This window comes from Ambystoma mexicanum, chromosome 14 (assembly GCF_040938575.1).
Source record: "Ambystoma mexicanum isolate Mex_15411 chromosome 14, UKY_AmexF1_1, whole genome shotgun sequence".
NCBI classification, from domain to species: domain Eukaryota; kingdom Metazoa; phylum Chordata; class Amphibia; order Caudata; family Ambystomatidae; genus Ambystoma; species Ambystoma mexicanum.
In genome coordinates this window covers 221,278,131-221,304,968 of record NC_090940.1, presented here as the reverse complement: position 1 = coordinate 221,304,968, position 26,838 = coordinate 221,278,131, and the positions used below count along the sequence as shown (strand labels likewise).

Sequence of the window (26,838 nt, the reverse complement as noted above, 5' to 3'; positions counted from 1 at the left end):
TAAGGTATGTTCTAAGCCTGCACCCATTGACCTATGCCTATTTGACACTGCGCAATTCAATCCCCACTCAGAGTGCTCCCCAGTCCTCTGACATACCAGGTCCTCTGCATTGTTGCTCTACTGGTGTGATTTTCCCTGCATTGTGCCTAAATTCCTGCTCTGCCAATCTGTTCATATGACTTTTGCATAAGCCTCCTCATGTGCTTCAAGCCCTTCGCTCTATTGTCTGACCTGCGTGCAGCCATTCCAGTTGTGCTTAACTTACATAATCTACAGCCCTATCACAGAACCCTGCCTTACTGTTGTTTTACCATGTTCGCAGCCGCTCCACATATTTAAATTTACTGTACTGCTGATTCTACTTGCACACAGCCTCTCTTACAGAGCCCTGCCGCCTGTTCTATTCTGCTCGCTTTCCATACGTGCTCATGCCTACTGCATGGTTGATTCTGCTTATATTCTGCTCTATTCTGCTCTCATGTGCACCCTTGCCACAACGTATTGCTGTTTTCGCTGCTCTAGGTAGCCTCTAGAATCTAGTTAGCCCATAGAACCTAACCTCACCCAGCATCAGCCACCACCCCTTGGGTGCCTAATCCAGACATACCACTCTTGCCTATCATCAGCGGTTACCCATTTTTAGCCCAGTGTAATTTTTGCTTTCAGGTGAACCTTTCATTACACTATTGCCTTGTTCTGCACTAGCCACGCTGCACGTTGCACTCATTATGCACATGTACTTGCGACTTGTTGTTGTGATTTGATTGATGCTCCTGTCTCCATATGCTAAAGTGGCTTCAAGCTATCAACTTAAAGTAGCCAGTCTGAAATCTGCTTAACCGTTAACTGCATATCTCTGCACTCTGAATACACTGCCTCACCCTGAACCTAGCTGTTTATCTATGCCTCACTTAAATCTAGGTGATTATCCATGTATTCTTGCCAATCTGCCTCATTTCAAATCTAGGTGTTCACCCACGCATTCCTGCATAACCTCCCATCCTTATGCTAGGCATCTATCACGCATATCTAGTATGTGTCTATTCACCACCTACCTGCTGGCCTATATTCTGATCAGCCTCAATAGTGCACCACCTACTAAGATGGCTCCACAACTGCCCAACATGCCAGCTTTACCTAAATTTAATAACCAAGTACCTTATTCAGATTCAAATGACCCTCAGGTTCTGCCACCTTCCAGTCACCCTCGCATCACTATAGAAATGAACCTAGGACTTAGAGCCAGGTTAGCCAAAATCCATGAGCCCCTGGCCCGCTCACTAACACACAAAACCGTAGAACGCAACCTTTCCGACCTAACCCCGCCACACAAATCAGTAACCTATTACAAAAACCTTACTCCACACCCTCTCACAACTCCCTCACTTTGGTCACTCCTGAACCCTCACAGGACAAGCGCCATACTACTACCTCAGAAAAGTCAGATTCCACTCCCAACAACATAGTTAGTCCTAAAATCAAGGGAGCTTTGATCAACGCCAGATCATTGGTAGCCCATGCTACAGAAATCGCAGACCTAATACTGGCAGAAGACCTTGACTTCCTCGCCATCACCGAAACCTGGTTACACCCAGCAGCAGGCCCTATGCTCATGCTGGCAATCCCAGATAACTATACTATCCTGAGACAAGACCGACCCATCTCGAGAGGAGGCGGTGTCGCCATTATCCATAAGTGCAGTCTTACCATGAGACTAGCCACCCCTATAGATGCCCTCTCCTGCAAAATACTAGCAGTCAAAATACCTCTGACTAACACCCAAACTCTTAACATTTACCTGATCTACCGCCCACCAGGCCCTATTGGTACCTTCGATGAAGACCTCAACTCTATTCTATCCAGCAACCTTAAAGGCTCCACTCAAGCACTCACCCTAGGTGACCTCAACTTGGGTTACAATGACCCGGAAGACCATCCTGCCAGCATTATAGCTAATACTCTCACTGAATTAGGCTTTGTGCAAAGATGCACAGTACCAACACACTTGAAAGGCAGAACACTCGACTGGGTGGCCGACCACAACTGCCTAGCGAATATTACAAATATCTCACCTTTAGCCTGGACTGACCACCACTTGATATCATTCGTGCTCTCCACCGATAGGCCACCACCACCGCCTATTATTAAGGCCCCACCTACCCTTACCAGAAACAAGAAAAACATGACAGCAGAAAGACTTATCCCTAATCTACTCCCCATTCTCAACACATTGCCAGACGACCTGGACCCCGAGTCCATGGTCGAAGAATATAATAAGATCATGGCCACCTTGCTGGACCGCATCGCCCCACTCAAACTCAGATCCAGTAAACCAAAAACGCACCTGAACAAATGGTATACACCATTCCTCAAAAACCTAAGGCAGCAAAAAAGAAGTTGCGAGGCCATTTGGAAAAGATCCCCCACAGTCTCAAACAAACTCAAACTCTCCAAACTAGCTGCACTGTACAAAAAAGAAATCTGCCTGGCCAAACGTACTTCATTTGACTCTCGTATATCCCAAGCCAAATCCAACATGAAAGAACTTTTTTCTATCCTCAAAGAAATAGAAACCCCCACAGCACCCTCCGATACTTGCACCAAAGATAAAAGCTGGTGCACAAACATTCAAAACGCCCTAGCAAACAAGATTGTGACTCTTCAAAGTAAAATCGCCAGCAAAAGAGCTTCCGTGAATAACACTCTCACTTCAAAAATTCATGACAAACCCATGCCCACCGACCTAGCCCGTTTCCAGTTTGCCAAAGTCAATATTTTGGAAGTGGAAAAATCATCTTATCTCTGAAACCGTCCAATTGCCAGGGTGACCTGTGCCCTGCTCAGCTCATCAAAGATGCTGCCCGGGACCTCTCCCCTTTTATCACAAAACTGATCAATGCCTCCTTTGCCACCGGATCCATCCCTACTAATCTAAAACAATCCTGGGTACTCCCATTATTGAAAAAACCCACCCTCGACCCTTCCACACCCACAAACTATCGACCCATAACAACCGTTCCCTTTCTCCTAAAAATTCTAGACAAGGTTGCTTATGTACAAATACAGAAGCACCTGGAAGAACACAACCTCCTAGGATTTAGACAGTCTGGGTTCCGGCCCCAACATGGGACTGAAACCGCTCTCATTGACTTAAAAGCCCAGATCGATTCGCTCAGAGACAATGGGCAAGCTGCCTTACTCCTTCTCCTTGACCTATCTGCAGCTTTCGATCTGGTCGATCACTCTGTCCTATGTTCACACCTCCACACTGCAGCTCACTGCTCAACGGAGGCCATCACGTGGATCACATCCTTCCTTAACGGCAGGACCATGAGGGTCTTTTCCCCCATGGCTGCAGCAGACACCATAGCCATCACCTGCGGTGTTCCTCAGGGCTCCTGTGTCTCCCCCACACTATACAACATATTTACCAAGCCCCTTTTCGATGATTTGGATTATCTCTGTATCACCTACACTAATTATGCAGATGATACTCAGATCCTCCTTCCGCTTTCTGGAGATTATGGAAAGGATTTGGCCTTGTTAAATAGGGTGTACATCATCATCCATGCATGGATGGCCACTCATGGACTATGCCTGAATGATGATAAAACAAAACTCATCATCCTAGGTACCTCACTTAATATAAAGAAGCTCGGCCCGGCCTACAATTCCTTCATGATTGATGGAAACAACATCAAAGTCGGACAGGAGGTCAAAACATTGGGATTCTATCTTGACTCCAATTTCTCCTTTAAAAGATAAGTGAGCTCCCTTGCATCCTCCACGGCTTACACCTGCAAATTAATCCGCACAGCTAAACCCTTCCTGTCGGATTCCAGCTGCCAGACACTCGCCAGAGCTCTTATTCTGTCCCGCCTTGACTACTGTAATGCCCTATACCTGGGATCTACTAAGGCTACCACCAGCAAACTGCAAACCCTTCAGAACAATGCGCTAAGAGCAGCTCTGGGCATTTCCAGAAGGGGACACATTGCAAACTATAGCCTACAGAACAATTGGCTAACCACTAAAAATAAAATTCTATTAAAAACGGCATCACTCACTCACAAGTCTCTTAACAATGCCGCCCCAACTTATCTGATCAACAGATTCCACCGACAGTCCTCTTCAAGACCCACCAGAACCGCATACAAAAACTGTCTAACTGTTCCCCACTTCAAGCGGGCCACCATAGGGGTAATAGCTTCCCGGTAAAAGCTGCCTTGTTGTGGAACTCCTTGCCTCCAAACCTTAGAATTGACATGCCCTACCAGAATTTCCACTCACTGGTAATCTCATGGTTGAAAAGCGAGACCCACTAAGACCATGAAGTGCCCAGCACCACCTGTACAAACTGTAACTACATGTGCCTTCCTGCTTACCTGCTTGTGTGCCTTGCTTACCTGTATATATTGGCCTGTAGGCCTACCACTGATTTGTATATAACACTGGTGTAGTTATTCCTGTATTATGTCTATTCTTTGTACTGTAACCAAGCTTCGAATATTCTTGTAAAGGCTGCGCCCTGATACCCCCGGGTACACTCGCGCATTATAAATAATCAAAACAAACAAACAAACACTTGGTTATAGGCGCGTCCCTGTGGCTGTACAGCTTGCCCAGTGTACGCTACAGACCCACAAAGCAGTGTTTATGCGCAAAATGGAATGTGACATTCACGGAGCACCTGTCGGCCCATGGCTCTGCGTTGTTCGATCCCCTGGACAAGCCTGCATGGGTTTATTGTCCCTGCTTCTGCAATCCCCGCTCGGCAATGGGGACCTCAATGTTACTCATATGCCACAGAGTGGATTTGATTGGGAGCACAATAACATTTTGCTTCCTCTGATTGTTTCCAAGCGTTATAAGTTGGTATGCATATGGCTCTAAAGCACTAATGTTCTGTGTGCAACTTCTGCCGTAGGGTGCTATTGCTGTCCTCCACACCCGCCTCCTCTATAAAGCGCTGTCCTTCACCTGCGCATTTGTGCTTCTCGTCTCCCGAGACTGTTGGCCTGAGGTGGCGCCAGCCTCCATTAAGGTTACGGAGTGTTCTCGGACGCCCGACGTCTGCTTCCTGGACAGGTGCTCAACCGGTGCCCACTGTGCTGGGTCTCATGACCTCTGGGCACCATGCAGACTCTCCGAAGCTCTGGCAGGATCAGCAACTGTTATTACGAGCAATGTGCTATCTTGGATTTGCTTTCAGATGCAGGAGTCCTGAGGGCTGAGGGACAGCTTCTAGGGTATGGCACTTCAATCGGCAGTAGTTGTATGCATTTCCCAGAACCATAGATGTTCCCATTGCGTTAAAAATAGCCGTGGGCCTTCTAATTGTTTTAGAAATGGCAATAATGGTGCAGATCAGGATGGATCAGGTAGGAGCTGGCTCTAATGCGACTTCACAACATGGCAGTTGGCCAAACCCCCCACTGTTGTCCTTCACTTTATCAACTGCAGTTAAAATGGCTGACAATAATGTTGCATAATTACTTTCAAATTCTTTAAGAATAGTGCCTAATCATCATCATCAGAATTCACTAATGACACACATTGAATTCACCAGTGCCATTCACCAATTATCGGGATGATGCAAAAGCGCACTGCTAGTGGCAGGATCTGATAATAGCTTCTCATTTTTACCAACAGATTCAGCATCATAAGAAGCTGCAGTGACTATGATGAAAATGGCAGTAAGAACAAAGCTCTAGCAATACCTTTTAAAATAAAGAATCCAATGTTTTAGTGATGGGTTTGAAAAGTAAACAAATCATCCCACTGTCATTTAAAACATTTAAAATGTATTTTGACCAAGTTGGCATCAATTGCCACTTCTAGTTTTCGCCCAAATTAGTTTATTCTGGCCAAGTTGGCATCAGTTGTCATTTACATGTTTCCCCAAATTTGAGAGCTAAACATACTCAAATAATGTTCAGCAACCTTAACATCCTCAGTAATGGCCACCCTTGCATCCCGATTCTTGTTGACCTCTGCTGCATTCGACACAGTAGACTAAGAAACACAAGAGAGCAGCATTCTACATTGCTGCATGGGTATCAGCATTATCGTTCTTAGCTAGTTCAGATCATATTTTGTTAGTTGACACACATTCATTCAAATGGATTCCTCCAGATCACCAACTCTACTTTGTATCTGTGAAGTCCTGCAAGGATCCATCCTATGCCTGTGATCTTCAACCTTTACATGTAACCCCTCAGAACCCTCTTGGTTCCACATCCACCAATAAGCAGATGACACACAGCTCTACCTCAAGATGTCCTCTATTTTAAACAGCCACAGGCTCAAGACCTGCCTCCCATCGATTCAGTCCTGGATGAACAGTGTTTACTTGAAGTTCAACCACTTGAAGCTGTAATTCCTACTGCTGACCACCAACAACGAACACCCTGACATCCTGACCTGGCTCTCTGCTATGAACACTGAGGGCTTCACACTCCAGCTGACCACCTGCGCCAAGGCTCATGAGTTTGTCACCTTTTCTTCATCAAGCAGCAAATAGCAAGGAAGACAGGAAATTGTACCAACTTCCTCTTCTCTGGAAAGCTCTTCATCCCAGAAAGCAACTCCCAAGTATGATACACAGTGGTAAATGCCGGGACAACCCAGATTTGAGACACTTCAGCAGTGGGAGAATTGCCTAAATTTGAGATACCTAAGCAGTGGGGGAAAACACCTACATTTGAGATTCAACAGTACATGGTGGGACAGCTAACATTGGGATACCTGAGCAGTGGGAGAGATGCCTAGAATTGAGATTCGACAGTGCATGCAGAGAGGCCCAAAATTGAGATAACCGAGCAGTGGGAGAAAATGCGTACATTTGAGATACATAATAATACAAATAATAATGTGATTGGTTATTCTCCCTTTCCACTTGTCCCATTGCTGGTGTCCCCCCACACCCCCTTGTACTAATGTTTCGGAGAAGTAGCTGATTGTTATTTCTCATAGTGTGACTAACTTTAGTTTCAGTTTAGTTTAGTTTAATTATTTGTCTGCATCTGATTTGGACAAAGCTGGTTAAAAAGATAGTTGGAGAAGCCCACTGTTTGCCGGCTTCAAATTGAAGAACAAGTTATTGTATTTATTTATTTAGTATATGTTATCCTTTTAAGGCTTTTTCTATGTAACTTTTGTTAAAAGTTAATTAGATCTAAAATCTGTTCAATTAAACCCCAAAATGTAGTCATATGGTAAATAATATCACCATAAAAAAGACTCTACCACAACAATAAACTGTTGTCATGGCTTTCAAGATACCTTGCACAAGAGAGCAGTGGTATTCTTCTCAAAGAGTTCAGGCTCTCGCAAAATAATAATAAATGCTCAATGGTTTCCCTTGACTCGACTCCACACAGGAAAGAGAGGAGGAGCTGGGAGAGAAGCTGGAGCAGGAGCTGGGAGGTTGGCAGTAGTAGTAGGAGAAGAACACGAGGCTGGCAGTTCACAAGGAAGTGTGAACACTTAAGGGACACTGCGACAAGTAGAGAGCAGATTTCACCTGCAGGTTCTGAGGGAGTCCTGTGTCCCCAAACCCTGCTTTGCCCTGACTGCACTGCGAAAGACGCGTTGAAAGTGAAGGTCTTCCCAGGTCCGTCTAGTGGCTGTGATTGCAGAGCGGCGCTGGAGCCCTAGGCCCATAGCAAAAAGCAAGCCGAGGGACAGAGGAGTGCCAGAGACTCCAGGTTGACGTGGCAGAACCAAAGACACCCATGTTGTAAACGGGGTGTGGGTTTCCAGAATGCCTAAAGCGGTAGAAGAAGCAGCAGAAGTCGGAAAGCTGAAGCAACCCGCAACCGTAGCATTTCTGAAGCTGGTGAGTGAAGCTCAGCGTTCAGATTTACTATTAAGCTCTTTCTGGTAACTGTTACCAGCTTTCAAGTGGCTTATGTAAGAAGGGAAGCGAGTAGAAGTTGTTAGTCATTGTGGAAGTTGTTCTGCACAATGGAAATGTATCAATCACACTTTGATTAAAAGCTACAGTTCTCCCATATGAAGAAAAGCCTCTCTTTTCCATTGTTGATAGCTTTTATATTTTCGGAGTGGTCGCGTGTCTCCAATTAAAACGGAGAACGTTTTCAAAACTCTCTGAAAACTCTGAACTAATTTTCACAAGTGGTTACTATACTTTACGGCATCACAAGATGGTTGTGTGTGACCAATTAACATTCCCTGACCGGAGTAGAACGTATCTCAATGTAATACATAGGAATACAAACTCTCACAGACAATTGAAGAATATCTACCCGAAAGAGTTGTTGCATATACCTAAAAGCAAATTCCCTTTGAAGACCGAGCCTTGTAACTCTAAGAACGAACATTCTGTAACAGTAGACGTTGTTGTATACATAAATAAAACAATCAATGCCCATGCCAAGAGGCAAACCCTTTCCAGACTGAAGAAAATCCTGTTTGAAAGCAATCCAGCTAACAAGGAAAATTATTAAGATCCTGTATCCTCTGATTTAAGTGAGATATTATTATGTGAAGCTAGTAGAGTGGCAATACAGCTTCAAGGGAACAGCAGGCACCAAGAAGTTAAAGCTGGGTACAGGAATTGGCTGCTTGTAGGAAGATTTACCTGAAGTGGCAGTAAAGCAGACTGCAGAGGCAAAGATGCTGCCCTTTTCATAGAATATGGAAAAGAAGAGTGCCTTGCCTACCTGGAGAGGTCGAAATGCCTTGTCTTTAACATGCCTGACTATTCTCATATGTAAAGCTGAAGTAGAAGTACCAGAACTGTGGTTGGGCGTAAGACTGTCAGCAGATGTCAAATTGAAGTTGTTGGTGGTAGTAGTACATTGTGGAACCAAGGCCGGTTTCCCTAGTGACAGTAATAGAAAAGAGGGTTGTTAAGAGGAGTACAACAACCCAAGAAGAAGCATCCCAACAATTATACCAGCTATACTGCAGAGGTTATGAACAATTGTGGATTTGTCAAAGACGTGGCTAGTGTATTTTCTGAACTGTAACAAAGCTGTCCTGTAAGGCTGACATCCAGGATTACCATTGAGGCTATTTCCTTGGCTGAATTGGGAAATTGATCTTTTTCAACTGGAAGCTGAAGGACTGTTACCAGTGGATTTTTGTTTGGTGAACGTTTGGTTCATTCTAAACTTACAAGAGCTGTTTCAAGACTTTATTCTTTTGTTTGAACTTTTGAGAAGATTGACTTTGAACAATATTTTGGAAGGGGTTTACCTAGGATAGGTGAAGGTCATCCAAAAAGAATGGTTGTTTATTATTAATTCTTTTATGTTGTTGTTCTGATATACAAATGGATATTTTTCCTCTGTGAAAGGTACAGTGAGCAGAAACGTGGTTGTAGACCCTCCTGAGTGCGAACCTACCCAGAGAACAGGTTATTTGGTTGTGTTTGTTCTTGGTAGAGGGGCTCCCAGACTTTTTGCATGTATGTTTAGGGACATGCAGTTTTACTCTAGGTTTTCCAAAGTAATCCAGACGTGGACCACTTGCACATTGTGCTTAGAGAGGCACAGCATCACTTCACCAATGAGGCCCGACTAGGCCGAAACAAGTGTCTGGGATTGCTGTTGGTACTCCTGTTCATGGGGGACTTGCCTAGCACTTCTGTGCTGGACTGCCCAAGTGGGTGAGACCAGTTTGATATGCAAGTGGATATTTATTTGTCTGTGAAAGGTACAGCGAGCTAAAATGTGGTTGTGTTCCCTCCCGAGTGGGCACCTACCCAGAGACCAGGTTGTTTGGTTGTGTTTGTTCTCTGTAGAGGGGCTCCCAGACTTTTTGCATGTATGTTTAGGGAAATGGGGTTTTACCCTAGGTTTTCCGAGGTAATCCAGACGTGGACCCCTTGCTCATTGTGCTTAGGTAGGCACAGCTTCACCTCACCAATGAGGCCCGACTAGGCTGAAACATGTGTCTGAGGTTGCTGTTGGTACTCCTGTTCATGGGGGGGACTTTCCTAGCATTTCGGTGCTGGACTGCCCAAGTGGGCGGGGCCAGTTTGATATGCATGTGGATATGTTTCATCTCTTATAGGTTCCGTGAGCTAAAACATGGTTGTAGACCCCCCCGAGTGAGAACCTACCCAGAGGCCAGGTTATTTGGCTGTTTTCATTCTCGGTGGAGGGGCTCCCAGAATTTTTGCGTGGATGTACTTTATGTTTTGCTGTTTAGTGTGAGGGCCACTTTATTTCTGTTAGGAGTGATTCCCTTAGTAGTTAGAATAGGTAGGGATCTCCCTGATAGAATAGGCTTAGCAAGGATTTATTTTGCTTCTTTTCCTTTAATAAACTGCTTAATTTTGAGAACCATAAAAGCAGTTGTCTGCCTGGCATTACTCACCCCTTCCGCTGGCCACATCTAGAAGTCATTTAAAACATAAAGGGCCATGCAAAATGGACAAAAAGGCATAGATTGCATCTCATTTGGAAGTTGATTTGTGGCATGCTCCTTAGTAGCTCCTTGTTCAATAGAGGTCATTCTTGCATTTTGATTAATGCCTGATATCCAGGAGCTGGTTTTAGCTCTTTATGAGCCAATCAATATTTTGCTCTCTGGAGTTATTGTGTGTGTCTGACGGTGTGTCTCTAAGTGTAACATGTGTTACTGCTTGGGGGAGAAGGCTGTTGGTGATTGCAGTGCAGGTGAGAGGGAAGAACAGTTGCCACCGAACGAAGGAACACTTTGGAGCCAGCATGAACATGGATGCCTTCTTACAGGTGGCATTAGTGCATTATGTGCAAAGCCAACATGAGTGTGTTATCACGTGGGAATACTGGCATAAATTGGTAAAGAAAGTATCATCACGTTTTCTTACAGTGGTATTATGGGCAAAGCCAAGATGGGTGCTATGTGGGAATATTGGTACAGCCAGCATGGACTTGTCTTTTTACAGTGGTAGTACAGACAATATTGGACACAGCCAATATGAACATGTATTCTTACACTGTTCGATTACTGTCCTCTATTTTGTATAAAGGCATCATAAAAATTAGTGGAAGCTGTCTACTGTTTGTGTCTTAACATATGTTGGCTTTTTTCTTGTGTTGACCTACAAAACCAATTGTAAATTGAATGGCTTTTCTACCCAATTTTTACAAAAGGTGTGCTCTAAAGTTGACCATTTTATCACATATTCTTGTTAAAGAACATTCTTGTGGGTGTGACCCGCCCAGACTGTTTGGTTTGTTGGGGCTCCTTCACTACGCTCAGTAAATATTTACACTTCTTCAATGAAAATGGTTACCAGCTAGCCGTGACCGAGGCCCAAACTCAGTTCCCTAGTCTACCAAAGTTTGGATTTATATTTGCTCTGCCTAAGGGAATATTGTAAATATAACCACAGTTATATAACCACAGGTTATTTGGTTGTGTTCGTTCTTGGAAGCAAGACAATGCAGAGCAACACAGGTTTGAATCCCAGTCTTGCGCTTACAAACTGGTCTGCAGTATTAAGCGCGTTATAAAAGAACAATTTTTTTTAAAAATGATGTATGTCGATATTACAAATGCTGGAGCAGGTACTGTAGTCTTTCATTGGGCGGAGAAAACGCTGGAACTCAGGAGTTGTTCACAGTAGTTTTCTGTACTTTAAAATCGCTAGTAGAGACATTTTTTACTAATGAAGATTACCGCTGCTAGTTACGCAGGGAGTCTTGATTGTATTAAAGACACGGAGGAAAGCATTATGCTTCAATTACTCTTCAGCAGTTTCAACATTTCAAGTATGAAAAGAAAAACAACTTTCCATTTCTTTCAATTTTCTTTCTTGAAAACTACATTTCCCTCTCTCTTCCAGTCTCTTGGTAGTCCCAAGGACTTCGTGTGAGTAGCCACTTCACCATATACTGTCCCTGGCTGCTCCTCCTTCTCCAGATGCTATGAACTGTAACTCTGTAAGCGGCACATAACCACACTGCACTCTCAACCAAAATAGTCTGGAACTAATCCTTAAACAAACGCTAACTCCCTTGTGACCGATTCCAGTCCACAATGGCAACTTTCGGAGCCTCTCCTGTCTGTTCGCAAGATCGCTGGACCATTCTTATGGTCTTCTCCTGCAATCCAGACGAAAAGGTCATTAGGGAGGGAGCATGCACCCCTATTCCACACAATTGGAAAATTCATGTTAGACATAAGCCAATGTACAGTGCGTACGCTGGGCGGGAAAGTAATGCTTGCCTCTGTGTCTTTAACAGAATCAAGATTCCCTGCGCTACTAGCATGGATAATCTTAATTCTATGTCCAGACAGGAGGCAAGCATTATGCTTGTTAAAAGCTCTGCATTTCTACTCCTACAAGAGATGCAACTGCTTTAAAATAACAAGACTTAAACACACTGGCCCTCATTCAGAGTATGAAGGTAGTCATGGCGCTATTTGTGCCATGACTACCTCCCATACCAGTACCGACTCCGACTTGGTTAAGTGGGGACTTGCCAGTGTTGTCCGACCTTTGTGAGACCGGTAAATCCCCATTGAAAAATCCATTCCCCTTCCCATTTGAGCCCCCATAGGGCTCAATGGTAATGGGGAAGTAGCTGATAACGGTACCGCAATTTGCGGTACCGTTATTAGCTCTGAAGTCCCTTAACGGGTCCAGTCCATAACGCCTGGTCAGACCAGGCGTTCAGGGAGGGACCCGCTAAGGGACCTCGGAATAGGGCGCAAAGGGTTTACCGGAACCGGTGTCCTTACCGGTGCCGGTAATCCCTTTGCGCCCAACTCTGAATGAGGCCCACTGTCACTGGACCAGTCTGCCACTTGGAGAATGTCGGCAAGCGGCACGCCTGCGACGAACGCCCTGGATGCCATGGCCCCTATGACTGAATGAGCTCCCAAACTGCTCCAAACTGATCCCTGTTTGTTGCATAATGTCTCGGACCCACCTAGCAATGGTGGCCATTGCCACTGCTTTAAACGGTCTCTTACATGCAATATGCAACTTAGAAGTCTGCTCTGGACGATGTTCTGCTGTCCCGGACTCATATTCCTTAATGCAGGAAGGAACGCACAGCTTTGGATACTCATGCATATATGGGTATGAAATGGAGGTTGAATTTGTCTTAGTTCTTTTAGCTAGGGTAAATGTTACTGCTTCTGGACTATACACCTTCCTATCAACCTCTAGTGCCTTGATATCGGAGACCCTCCTGCACGATACTAGACAAAGGTGCATTTCCTAACTTCCCTGACAGCGGAGTCATCGAAAGATACCTGTTCATCGGCCAGTCTCCTAGGAACTTCAGCACCACTGTCACGTCCCAGAGCCGCGAGTATTTTGGCACTGGAGGTGTACGGAATCGCGCTCCTTTCATGAGCTTGACTACTGCTGGGTGCTCTTCTACCGGAGAGCCGTCCATCAGCATATGGTAGGCTGATATGGCTGACCTGTATATTCCTACCGTCCTGAAGGCTTTGCCTTCCTGTAGGATGACGGCTAGGAAATTGAGGACCGATACTATAAGGGCAGCAACTGGAGGAATACTGCTCCCCATGCACCACCTCTCTCCATAGCCCCTGAGAGTGGATGGTGCCTAGAAGTCTCAGATGAGCTGGGCAGCTGGGCTCGAAATGCCTGGTATAGCCCATCTGCACCCGACACCCTGGAGTCCATCAAAGGCAGAGCCTGCCTCACTCTCAGAGGATGATACTGCCCAGCTGGGTTTGTAAGCCATGTCACTTCTGACGGTAGACTTGTGACTTCCACAAGGGCGCTACATTCACTATCGTCACTTTCTCCCTGCACACTGTTGCCAGCGCCCTGTTCAACATCACAAATGAGGGAAATGCATAATGTATCCCCCGCTCCAGTCCTGCAAGAATATGTCCGTCCCGTGCTCGCTGGGGTCCAACCTCCAGCTGAAAAACCTGGATGTTTGAGCATTGAGTCTGGATACGAATAGATCTATCTGAATCGGTCCCCACAATTGATCTAGCTTCCAGAAGATCTCTGAGTCGAGCTTCCAGTCGCTGGAGTCCGTAAGGTAACAGGAATTCCAGTCCGCTACAAGTTGCAGGAACCTAGGAGGTACACGACCATGACTGAAATTCCGGCCTGCAGTCAGTAGTGCCAGAAATCCTTTGCCAGCTCTGCGAGGAGTCTGGAGTATGTGGTTTACTTACCAGACAGCTGAGATGTTGTCCATCCTCAAAAGGATGCAGCAGTTCAGTATGTCCTTCGCAAATGCTTTGATCTCTAAAGAAAGAAAAAAAAACATAGTGAAGCTGAATGGCTTAAAAACCAAACAGAGGACCACAAAACAAGCTGGAAGTTACTAGAAAAATCCTACAAAACTAAGATCAACGAGGCAAAAAAGAACTTTTTCAACAGTCAAATTGAAGCATCGTCCAATTCAGCTAGTAAGCTATTTGACATTCTTAAATCCTTAGAAAAAACTAAGGCGTTGGCCCCTGAATTTGTTCCATCTCAAACTGAATGCGAAAACACTCGGGTTGCATTTGCGAATAAAATATCCAAAACCAGAGAACGAATTACATTATCACAGGCCAATAAACCTCAACGTAGCCTACCTGCAGAACAACTTAAAATAATGGACAAGGAGAAGTTTCAATTTCAATCCATCTCTTCAGAAACTATGTTAAAAACATTAGCAACCATGAAACCATCCTCCAGTGCTGAAAATATACTTCCTCCCAAGATCATCCTACAACATCCCGAAATTTTTGCTCCACTCTTCACTAGAATTGTCAACACCTCATTTCGGGACCAAGTAGTACCCAACAATATCAAAAAGGTTACCGTCACTCCCCTGGTTAAAAAACCTACCCTTGACCCTCGCGACCCTAACAACTTAAGACCCATCACAAACTGTAACTTTACTCTTAAAGTTCCAGACAAAATAGCAACAGCCCAACTCCAAGAATATGTGGAAAGCCATGAGATCTTACATCCCCAACAATCTGGCTTTAGAGCTGCGCACAGCACTGAAACCGCCATGCTGGAATTACAGTCCAAAATGCTGGAAATTATGGATCAGGGATGATTCTGTTAGATCACAGTGCCGCCTTTGACCTGCTTGACCACCAGCTCTTGCAACAAGCACTGGAGAAGGTTGCTAACTGTTCCAAAGAATCCATAAGATGGTTAACATCCTTTTTAGAAAACAGAATTTCGAGAGTACACTGGGGCGACAAATTCTCCTCTGAATTTAACTGCTTTTGTGGGGTGCCACAGGGAGCGAGTCTATCCCCGTTACTCTTCAATCTGTACATCCGGTTCCTATGTGAGCTCCTACAACAACTCCAGATTTTCTTCACTAACTATGCTGATGATACTCAGCTGATTCTGGAACTGAGTGGGGATTACGCCAAAGATAGTACGACTCTAAATATACTTTACGGAAACATTGAACACTGGATGGACAATAACTGGATGTGCCTGAACGGAAACAAAACCGAACTAATGGTATTCGGTTCCACTCCGGCGCATGCCAAACTTTCCGCGGAATATCAGGCCTTCCAAATCAAAGAAACCTTTATCCCAGTGACAGATAAGGTCAAAACATTAGGCATGACGCTGGAAGAATCCCTCAATTCTGATGCCCAGGTGACGTATGTCAGTAAAAATTGTAACTACTACATCCGGTTACTCAAAGCCATAAAACCACTATTGAGCGAAAAAAATTGCGCCACAATAGCAAGAGCGACCGCCATTTCACGCCTAGACTACGGTAATGCTCTCCTGGCAGGAGCTAGTAAGCAAAACATCCGTAAATTCCAACTGGTACAGAACAATGCGATCAGAATGGTCAAAAAGAAAGCAAGAAGTGACCATATAAGTGAAGCCAGACGAGACCTTCACTGGATCAGAATAGAGGAATGTATTCAATTCAAGGCTATGTGCATTACTCATAAGTGCTTATATGGCAAGGCACCTGCCTACTTGAAGTCCAAACTTACGTTTTACCATCCACGTAGGGCACTAAGATCAGAAGCTAATGGACTCATAACACCCTTGAAATTCAAGAAAGAACTCGGCCTGGGCAGAGCCTTCCCTAACCGAGCAGCTTCCAACTGGAATAAATTGCCAAAGCACCTTAGATTGGAGTCCAATCTTCTGGTATTTCGCACAAAAAACTCAAAACAGAGTTATTTAAGTAAACCCCTGTCTAGGCCACTCTGAATCAGTTATCTGGTTTAATTATGTCTTTTGTCCCGTCTCCTCTTCGGGCTCCTTCCTGAGCTTTCTATATGTCTTATTGTAAGCGCCCCGATGCCTGCGGGCAGTCGGCGCTATATAAATATATAAAATAAATAAAGAAATAAATAAAAATCACGAATGACGCAGCTACTAGTTCCAAACGGTGTATATGGAGACCGAGCTCTCCTGGTGCCCATTTCTCTCCTGTTTTTAGTGGAACAACAAAAATGAACCTGGGCGAAATGAGATCAGAACGTCTGTACACATTTAAACAATACTAGGTCTTGTCAAAAAATATATATATTTATTTATAAACAATTTACACAAATATTTATTGTTCTCAACATCCCCATTTAAACACCACCATTCATTCCATCATTCATTCACACTCTCACTATACATGTCAATATTCCACACTTGTGGTACTCATACCACCTAGAACCAATATATTAACATACATTTCAACACCTCTTGGTGATTACAGTAAGTGTTAATACAAAAACAAATAGCATCCTGCTTATTTGCTGTAACTCAACATATGTTTCGGTCGTCACAATAGGCCCCTAATTTAAGCCGGTAAATATAAGCGACCTTCTTCAGGAGACGGATGGTTCTGTTGCAACCACTCCAAAATGTCACAAGGTGGAGGATAGCATCAAACCTCAATCTACAAACAAACAATATACATAACATCAGAATTCCGATCTCTTATTTGTTTAGACACAGATATATCTTGTGTGTATATATCTCAGTTTATGTGTATACAGATTGGCACTCACCTCCACGGGAAATAATGGAGACGCGTGTCAACGATGGACTAAATCCTGCAGTGGTGCTAGATAACTCTGCGCCTATACTGCAACGTAAGAGGAGGACAAAGCATCTTAGTAAGCCTGCCCTATAAACAATACACCATTGTATAAATGGTCTGGACACACTGTCTTACCTGATCAAAGATTCAGGTATGGGGGTGTCTTGCGTCTTTAGTCACTAAATCCAAAGAGGAAAAATCCCTGTTCTCGCCTGAAATGCAGCACAGAGACTCAATACTCAAATATTTTCATCTTGACCACACTGGAGGTAATCAAAACCTCCTATCAATTTGCCTCACCTCATGTGGCCGAGTCCAGAAATGTTCTAATCTGGTACCCCAGTTTTTTCTCACTGCGCGGTGATTCCAGTTCAATGTTCCTGAAGGGATACATGGAACAAAACGTCATGCTCATATATGTAACTAGCTCAAAGCATTATCAAGGTTTTTTTAATGCTGTTGTCTCACTCCCCTGCCCCTCCCCACATAGAGTTTTGTGGAGGAAACAGATTAAAATTCCCTTTATGAACCTTTGTTCAATCATGCTGGAGTTCTATAACAACCCCATTCTCATATTAGGCTTTTCTGACCCTAAAAATAATAATGGGTCAGCGTGCACAGTGACTGCCAAACAGCTTCTAATGCTTATGGAAAAACACACACTGCTGCCTTAACTGGGCTCCATGGCTGTTCAAACGCCTCTATACGAGTGAAAAGGGCATCCAGCATCTGTTTACATGTGCTATGCATGCTGATTGTCAGCAGAAATGGAATTGAAAGGGTTGAGTTTACCCTCGCACTCTCTCTCTCTCTTCAAATCAGCAAACTGATGCGGAGAAATTGACCGTATGGTAGATTTTGTTTAAGACCTCCCGGGTGAAAACTCGAGTAATGTAGGAGTGTGTTTTTATCTGTGCTTTTCCTGTGTAATGTTGTTTCCAAATGATCTTCTTTCTTTTGGATCACTAGATCCATAAAACTTACACTCACTTTGTTCCACTCCATTGTGAACTTAATGTGGGGATCACATGCATTAACCCACATGTGGAAGGCCACCAGAGATTCGGTAGAACCTCTCCACACAATGAACACACCGTCTATGAACCGTTTCCACACTCTCAAGTGTCCCCCAAACGGCTGTTGTTTCAAAGCACATAAGGGTCTCAGTACAAAATTATGTTCAAAATCAGCCATATATAAATTTGCCACATCAGGTGCAAAGGTGGCACCCATACTTACCCCTCTGAGTTGTTTATATAAACTTTTCTTAAAAAGAAAAAAGTTTTCACACATGGCCAAACGCCCACATTCAAGTATGAAGCTCGCTGGTGGATTTAATGGTGTTTCTCTTGTATCGAGGATCTTTCTTAACACCTCCAAACTCTGCATCTGCGGGATGGACGTATACAATGATTCAACGTCCATCGTCACTAAAATGTCATTTGGTTCTACGGTGATGCTTTCCAGCATGAGGAGCATATGGGTCGTAGCCTCTGGGAATTGGGGCTCAAGAGTCCTTTCACCATGTTGATGGCATATTTAAGGAAGCCACGCCCAGGAAACAGCACGAAATTTGGAGTGTGTGCAGGACAAGAGGGAAGGAACCCATGGTAAGTAAAATGTGTGTGTGGGTTTGAGTGTTTAAATCCACAAAGTTTGTTTGCTGTTTTGAAGAGAGAGTGCGAGGGTAAACCCAACCCTTTCAATTCTATTTCTGCTGACAATCAGCATGCATAGCACATGTAAACAGATGCTGGATGCGTCTTTTTTTTCCCCCTTTTCACTCGTATAGAGGCGTTTGAACAGCCATGAAGCCCAGTTAAGGCAGCAGTTGTGTGTTTTTCCATAAGCATTAGAAGCTGTTTGGCAGTCACTGTGCACGCTGACCCATTATTATTTTTAGGGTCAGAAAAGCCTAATATGAGAGTGGGGTTGTTATAGAACTCCAGCATGATTGAACAAAGGTTCATAAAGGGAATTTTAATCGGTTTCCTCCACAAAACTCTATGTGGGGAGGGGCAGGGGAGTGACATAACAGCATTAAAAAAACCTTGATAATGCTTTGAGCTAGTTACATATATGAGCATGATGTTTTGTTCCATGTATCCCTTCAGGAACATTGAACTGGAATCACCGCGCAGTGAGAAAAAACTGGGGTACCAGATTAGAACATTTCTGGACTCGGCCACATGAGGTGAGGCAAATTGATAGGAGGTTTTGATTACCTCCAGTGTGGTCAAGATGAAAATATTTGAGTATTGAGTCTCTGTGCTGCATTTCAGGCGAGAACAGGGATTTTTCCTCTTTGGATTTAGTGACTAAAGACGCAAGACACCCCCATACCTGAATCTTTGATCAGGTAAGACAGTGTGTCCAGACCATTTATACAATGGTGTATTGTTTATAGGGCAGGCTTACTAAGATGCTTTGTCCTCCTCTTACGTTGCAGTATAGGCGCAGAGTTATCTAGCACCACTGCAGGATTTAGTCCATCGTTGACACGCGTCTCCATTATTTCCCGTGGAGGTGAGTGCCAATCTGTATACACATAAACTGAGATATACACACAAGATATATCTGTGTCTAAACAAATAAGAGATCGGAATTCTGATGTTATGTATATTGTTTGTTTGTAGATTGAGGTTTGCTGACATCCTCCACCTTTTGACATTTCGGAGTGGTTGCAACAGAACCATCCGTCTCCTGAAGAAGGTCGCTTATATTTACCGGCTTAAATTAGGGGCCTATTGTTACGACCGAAACATATGTTGAGTTACAGCAAATAAGCAGGATGCTATTTGTTTTTGTATTAACACCTACTGTAATCACCAAGAGGTGTTGAAATTTATGTTAATATATTGGTTCTAGGTGGTCTGAGTACCACAAGTGTGGAATATTGACATGTATAGTGAGAGTGTGAATGAATTATGGAATGAATGGTGGTGGTTAAATGGGGATGTTGAGAACAATAAATATTTGTGTAAATTGTTTATAAATAAATATATATTTTTTTTGACAAGACCTGGTATTGTTTAAATGTGTACAGATGTTCTGATCTCAATTCGCCCAGGTTAATTTTTGTTGTTCCATTATATTTAGCCTGAAGATCCTGTGGCAGAAGGCAATCCCTATTTTGAAACTCCTCCTTTTTTTAGGGCACTGCATCAAACTTCCCAGCCTGCTCTGCTGTCGTCTGATTCTTTGACCAACTCCGGACTGTCTCCAAAGATGGCCCGCCCATTCCATGTCTCCATGTTCCACAATCACCAAAGCAATTCTGTGTGCGAATACTGTTTGAGAGGAACTAATTGTGATATCTTAAACCTTGTTGACGATGCTTGACCTTCAGCCTCTGGAGGGCCCTGTAATGCCGGGGACCAGGGAATGTTGTCCGAATGGAAGAAACTAATAAGCCTACTATTCTTGCTAAACAGCAGTGAGACAGAACGTCATTGCTGAGGCATACTCGGAGCTCCTTTTTGATATCCTGAATCTTCCTCACTGGAAGCTCGGGTGTTGTGTTTTTCCTGTCTACTATGAAGCTTAGGAACTCTAACCTTCTGGAGAGTAACATGTCTGATTTCTCTCTGTTCACTAGGAATCCCAGAGATGTTAATAGATCTGTAGCCCATCCTATTTGATATAACAACGTTTCTCTGTTATCCGCCATTAGGAGGAGGATGTCTAGGTAAATTATTATGCCGATACCTTTCTCCTTGATGGCTGCTGCCACTGGTCTCAGAGTTTTGATGTACTCCCAAGGGGCTGATGCCACGCAGAAAGGTAGAGTTTTGAATTGTCAGAATCGCTCTTCCCACCAGAATGCTAGGAACAGGCGATCTGTTGGCACTGTCAGATATGCGTCCTTCAGGACTGTCCTGGCTAGCCAGTCATCTTGCCTGAGGGTGTCCCTCAGCTGGTAGATACCCTCCATTTTGAAGTGCCTGTAGACCACCCAGACGTTGAGCTCTTTCAGGTTTATCACTGGCCATACGGTCTCCTTTCTGTGAACTAGGAACATGTTGCTGAAAAAGCAGTGCCCTGCTGCAGCATTCTGTAGAGTTTTACTCCCTGAGCTGCGCAAGCTCACTGTGGAGGAAAACTTCCCCTGTCTGCGACCTGACATGATGTTTGGCCTTGCTATTTGGTACAGGGTATCTAAGAACACTAGCCTGAAACCCTGGGTAGTCTGCAACACCCATGCATTGTAGGAAAGCGTGGGCCAGTTCTGCCAAAATCGCAATGTCCTTCCACCTATCAGGAGGGTATGTCCTGCGTGTGTTCCTCACCTGAGGTGTGTCCTTGGGCTCTGCCTGCTCCTCTTCCTCTACGTCCTCTGAAGTTTCTCTCACTGGAAGGGAAAAAGGAGTCTTGCTGACAGAACTCCCAATGATGAGCTCTGACGCTTTTGGGTCTTCGAGAGGACACAAAGCAACTGGCCGCTCGACACCGACCAGTCCCAGCAAAATATCTGTTGGGGAAGATCTTTTTTATGGATGATTGTGGTTTTTCAAGGGAAGCATACGTCCCTACGAATCTCCCAATTTCTTTGCAGAATGCCTCTCCGAAGAGGAGGCCTTGCGCTGCTTCCCTTGCTTCATAGGTAGCCAGGTTGCCCAGCTTAGAATTGATCTTTAGCAGGAGGCTCCTGTGCCTCTCCAAAGAGATGGCACAGCTTTTTTTTCTCAGGAGGCAGACTGCTCTATGAGCCTAGCTAGCCAAGGCTTCTACTGACACCTCCTCTCCGGTGTCTCAAGCCCTTTCTACTATGTGCATAATTTTTGCTACTGGCCTTGTGATGTCCAACAGCTTCTCCTGACTGCTCCGCAAGGATCTGTCCATCCCTTTTCTGAGGTCTTTGGAGGCTTTCATTACAAAGGTCATCATTTTCTGGGCGAGCTCAGGTGTTTCGGCCACCTTTCCCGCAAGATTGGGACATGGGCATTTCTGCTCTCATGCAAGCTCTGGCATTTTTGTCGAGGGCTTTTTGCATTCTTTTTGCCATGAATTTGACCACCCTCAGAGATGGCTGCCATTCTGAAGATCTGGGATTTCTAATGTCCTCTGGGTCGAACGTATCCAACAGATCTTCCTCTTGAGGCTCCAGGTGCTTTTCCTTTCTGGCTCTCTTGTGTCCTCCCTGAGCTTGTCTATTCTCCTCGTCCTGTGAGGAGACCGATGTTTCCGGCGAGCCTTTGCCCACCTCTTCGTCTGTAGCCCGATATTGTCTTCCCCGGGGAGGAGGTTATGGAGGTCTGCTACAGCTGCCTTCTGGAGGTTTGGCCTTTTTAAGCTTACCAAAGGCATCAACGACCTCTGGGGCCTTGTGTTCTGCCCCGTGGCGTGGACCCGGGGGAGTAGAAGAGTATTTCCTCTTCCGGGTTATGTTGCTACCCTGAAGAGTTCCTTCGCGGTGTTGGCCTTCATGGACGTGTTATCTTTAACATTTTAGGTACTTAAGTCTTTCTGCCCTAGAATTGCTTCCAGAGTGGCCAGCCTCTCTTGGATCGGCCTCACTCCTTTAGCCACGGCTACCACTAATGAATCCCCCCAGCACCTGTTTGAAACTGAGCGCTAGATCGCTCTCTGTTTGCTCCTCCTTGCTCCATTCGTATTCTGGCACGGTGGAGGTTGGGAGTCGTAGCACAGTGCTAGTGCCAATGCCTGGACTAAGCAGGCTTTCTTGCATGTCTGCGGGGTTAATTCTGGTGACCCTGGCTTGCACCCTCAGCTTGCAGCTGACAGTCTGTGCAAGTAATAGCTGTTATGTGGACACTGGTGTCAAACAAGGATTAATCCCTTGCAGCCTCTGCAAAGTTATTATACTGATATATATATATATATAGAATATTATTATTATATTTTTTGTTGTGCTCAGTCTATTGTTTTGGGTAGCAGGGCCTTCACTACTATGCTCTGCTATTTTCGCCTCCTCTTAAAAACGACAACGATGGAACCCGGAGTTTGAGTTTGTCAACTTGTATATAAATGTGCCGTCTTTGCGCTGACAGGCGTTGTCGGAAAGCTCTGCTCGCTGTTGCCTGCAGTGTCTGAGATAATCCAACACTCTCTCTGCTCTCACTGTCACCCTCGTTGGTGCCGCATCCCGCTCCTCATCACACCCACGTCCCCAGAGCGACGGGGCCGCTCTGCAGGAGGAGAACGGGTCCCCAGACCTGCTGAGAATGCAGCACGGGTCCTGTCTGGTCAACTGAGGCCCTATGCGTGCGCTATTGCGCGTGCGCTTGCCCCAGTCACAATTCAGAAGTACTAATATAAAATATAATTCTGTCAATGTTTACTCCGCATGTTGCACACACTACAATATTAAAGCAAAAACATGCTATATCGGCTATTTTCTTACACCTAAAGCATAAAAGTTCTACAGCAAAAAAAATATTTAACTTCTCTGGCTGACAAGCAGCTAAAGAAGAGGAGGCGCCAGGGACAGGATATGGTGAAGTGCCTACTCAAAGGAAGTCCTTTGGACTACAAAAGAGACTGGAAAAGAGAGTTAAATGTAGTATTCAAGAAAAAAGAAAGAAAGAAATGGAAAGTTGTTTGTTTTTCTTTTTGTACTGGAAATGTTGAAACTGCTGAAGAGTAATTGGAGTTGAAGCATAATGCTCGCCTCCTCTCTTGACATAGAATTCAATTTGATGTAGCGTATGTACATCCTGGTTTCAAATGTTTTTGTTCCAAATTTAATATGCAGTGTGTATTTTATCAAGTACTTGATTCTTCAATTATTTATGTAGTGGAATTTCTTAGTCACAGTAATATCTTGATTTCTCTTTAGGGTGCAAACATTCTTCTTACAGACAATGGAGATATAAAGTTAGGTAAGTTGGCAAACTGTTTCTACTTTTTATATTTTGTGAATTGTTTTCATGCGGTTGTTTTGAGTAGTCAAGATTCCAAGTCCTGTCATATTAAGACTTTACTTTTACTCTTCTAAGAAGGGGGATCAATGTCACTACTCAATTTCCAGAACTAGAATAATATTTGTATTTAGCTTTATATAGCACAGACCTATCTAGGATGCAACAGGGTGCTCTGCAAGTAATTTGGGGTTTACCGTGATCAGAGAAATGGTTAGTTACAGGTTTTAGTAGCTTGGATAGCCCATAATAAAGGGATGATGTATACCTGTCAGTAGCAGGATCTAAGTGAGACCTAGATATTCTTTGAAGAGTCGGATATTGAGTTCCTTCCCGAATTGCAGCAGGTTTGGGGCGGTCGTTATTGCCATAGAGATGTGTTCCAGTAGGCCGAGGTGTAACAAAAAAAGGCACAGGGGCACTCACAGTATGTCTTGGTCTTGTGCTTATAAGCCCTACCTCCGGCAAAACACTCTTGAGAGCCTCAAATTCAGTAAATTGTTTAGCACTCATACTTTTAGGCTTAAATTGTTGTCATGATCAACACTTTAACTGATCTAATTTGAGATGTGTTTTTTAAATATCTATAGATTTTAGTTGAACTTAGCTTGATTGTAATCAAATGAATACAAGAAAACCTAAAATTCAAACTTAAATAAATACATTATATTTAATCTGAATTCAAAGATCTAGATCAGATGTTAATGTACACACACCAGCCCCAACATACTGTCAAAACTTGCAACCCTGGTTCCCTTTTCAAACTCCTCCTCACCTGAATCTCCGTCGAATTCTTCTCAGAGTTCCGTCTTCTCTTTCTTTCGTGACTTTCTGATTTCTTTACTCCTTCTTTGATGCAAGTACGGGCGTGACTCCCCGGAGGTCACCATGAGTGGATAGAAACCAAATCCCAGGAGCCTCCCAGGAGCCAACCCGCTGTTCCAGGGGAAAAAGCCGTAGGCAGAAAAAACCCTGTGTGAATGGTCTTCTTGAGGTTGGATAGAAGAGTAGTATCGAGACCCGTTCCTCCTTCGGTGAAGATGATCGAGTAGCCGGTGGTGCCGAAGGTACTGAGGCACAATAGAAGCACAGGAAACTGGTCGGAAGGTAGTAGAACGCCAAGGCAGCGATACCACAAACTGATGAATAGACTAGAAAACCTTTAACAAGAGAGAAGAGACTCCAGGCGAAAGAAAAGGAGTGAAAAGATATGAAACGGAAGTCAGAAAGAAAGATAAGCAAGGTAAAGCAGGAAGGAAAAGTACAGGAACTGAGGAGTTAAGAACAACCTCAAAGTGCGATTAACAGGGATCAAACCGTTAAGAGAAAAATAAGCTACCCAAAAATAGTACGTTTACCTCTGTGAAAGATAATGAATGAAGAGAGAGGAAAAGCTATAGGAAGCAATAACGGGTAGCGAAATATACAGCAACATAGCGCTGGTAAGGTACGAGAGTACTAAGATACAACGCATCGGAGCACTGGTGCGTTGTGCGTAAATATGTGCTGGCGGTCATCTTGGATAATGCATAGACCGCTGCACGAAGTTTCCAGCATCCATGTTTGGTGTACTTCCATCGGTCCCAAACCTTCCAAGGTCGATGCATTACAAATACTCTCTTTTTCTATTCCTGCCTTTTTAATTTGTCTGTTGCTTGATATATTTGTTCTTTTCTTTATTGCTAACTAGTGGAGTGTATATTTTTTGTTTGAACTATTAGGTATTACCGAAACTATTGCCTTAGACTACAGATAGAGAGGAATGGCATATGATGAGAGACACACAGCCTGTAGGTGTTGTTTGGTTATTTGCCCACCCATTGACTGTGCATGGCCTTTCTAATCCCTATGGCCATTCCCACACAGTTCCTGCCCTTGCCCGCCCAAAACACCTCCTTATGGGAACTCTTTGAGCTTGCTTTAATCAAGCCTTACCATCGAACTTTGCCCTCAAAGGGCCCGCCAGTTTTTTTCAAAGCAGTCTTCTGAGAGTTAATAAAACCCGCTTCTGGTGTAATAAAAATGTTTGTCCAAGTCTGCCTTTAGCCACTTTATTTATAAGCAGTCTGCGTGTCCTTCACTGAAGTTGTGGTAAAAGCAAGCATTGGCAAAGCCAACAGTTTTGGCTTGTTTATAAGTCATAGGCAATTGCCACCCAGGTACTCGCACTGTTTTGCACCTGATGCCATCAATTGGCAGTTATTACCATTACGACTGTGCATGGCAAGTGCCTTTCCCATGCCTACACAAAAGCCCAAACTTGACATTGCCAATGCTTCTTTTCTTAGGACCTAATCTGTGAGTGAAATAACATATTGAGACAGATGTATCAAACTAAGTCCCATGTCGTCAATTGAAAAGCAATGTGCATATTTGAAAGGTGGCAGCATTTGCATCAATTTGGGTCTTAGCTCGCTTAGTCTGGTATTTCGGCTCAAATGAGTGATGGGGGATGGCAAGCGTGCTGCCCCTTCCCAAAAATGTCATTAGACAACACAATTATTGTACTCTAGTGACATCAAATACGGATGCCCCAGAGCACAGAAGGCGGGTTTAAAAACCCAGAATCCTTTGAAGAACCAGGAAATTAAACATGTTATGAATAAGTGTTGAAAAAGATTATGGGATGGGCAGTTCTTTGGTAACAAACCATCAAACAGAGCATCAACATGGGAGTTTGAGTTTGGGAATCGACTGGAGAGGAATATGGAGCTGGTGGGAAACTGAAAAGCAGCTGCAGTATGCCATTGAGATTGCAGCCTCTCAATCCTGCAAAAGAATTTATGGATAGACTGGAAGGATCCCTGGAGACTGCAGAGTCTTGCCACTTTAAAGGATCTTCTGAAGAAGCTGCAGAGTTCACGCTTATCCTGCTTTCTGAGAGTACTGAAAAAGCTATTAAGACCTACCCTGCACCCGAAAAGGCTGACCTAAGCCTTGGTGATTGATAAAGCATGTATCTATTAAAACAGGGA

At 44.2% G+C, this 26,838-nt stretch overlaps 1 protein-coding gene across 1 annotated transcript in view; it reads left to right on the top strand.

Moving 5' to 3' along the window:
- MAP4K5 (mitogen-activated protein kinase kinase kinase kinase 5) overlaps positions 1-26,838 on the top strand; it is a 1,870,683-nt gene that overhangs the window by 550,827 nt on the left and 1,293,018 nt on the right. The window contains exon 7 of the mRNA XM_069638985.1: positions 23,782-23,824. Within this exon, the coding sequence (XP_069495086.1) occupies positions 23,782-23,824 (43 nt within the window). The remainder of the gene's footprint in view (positions 1-23,781; positions 23,825-26,838) is intronic.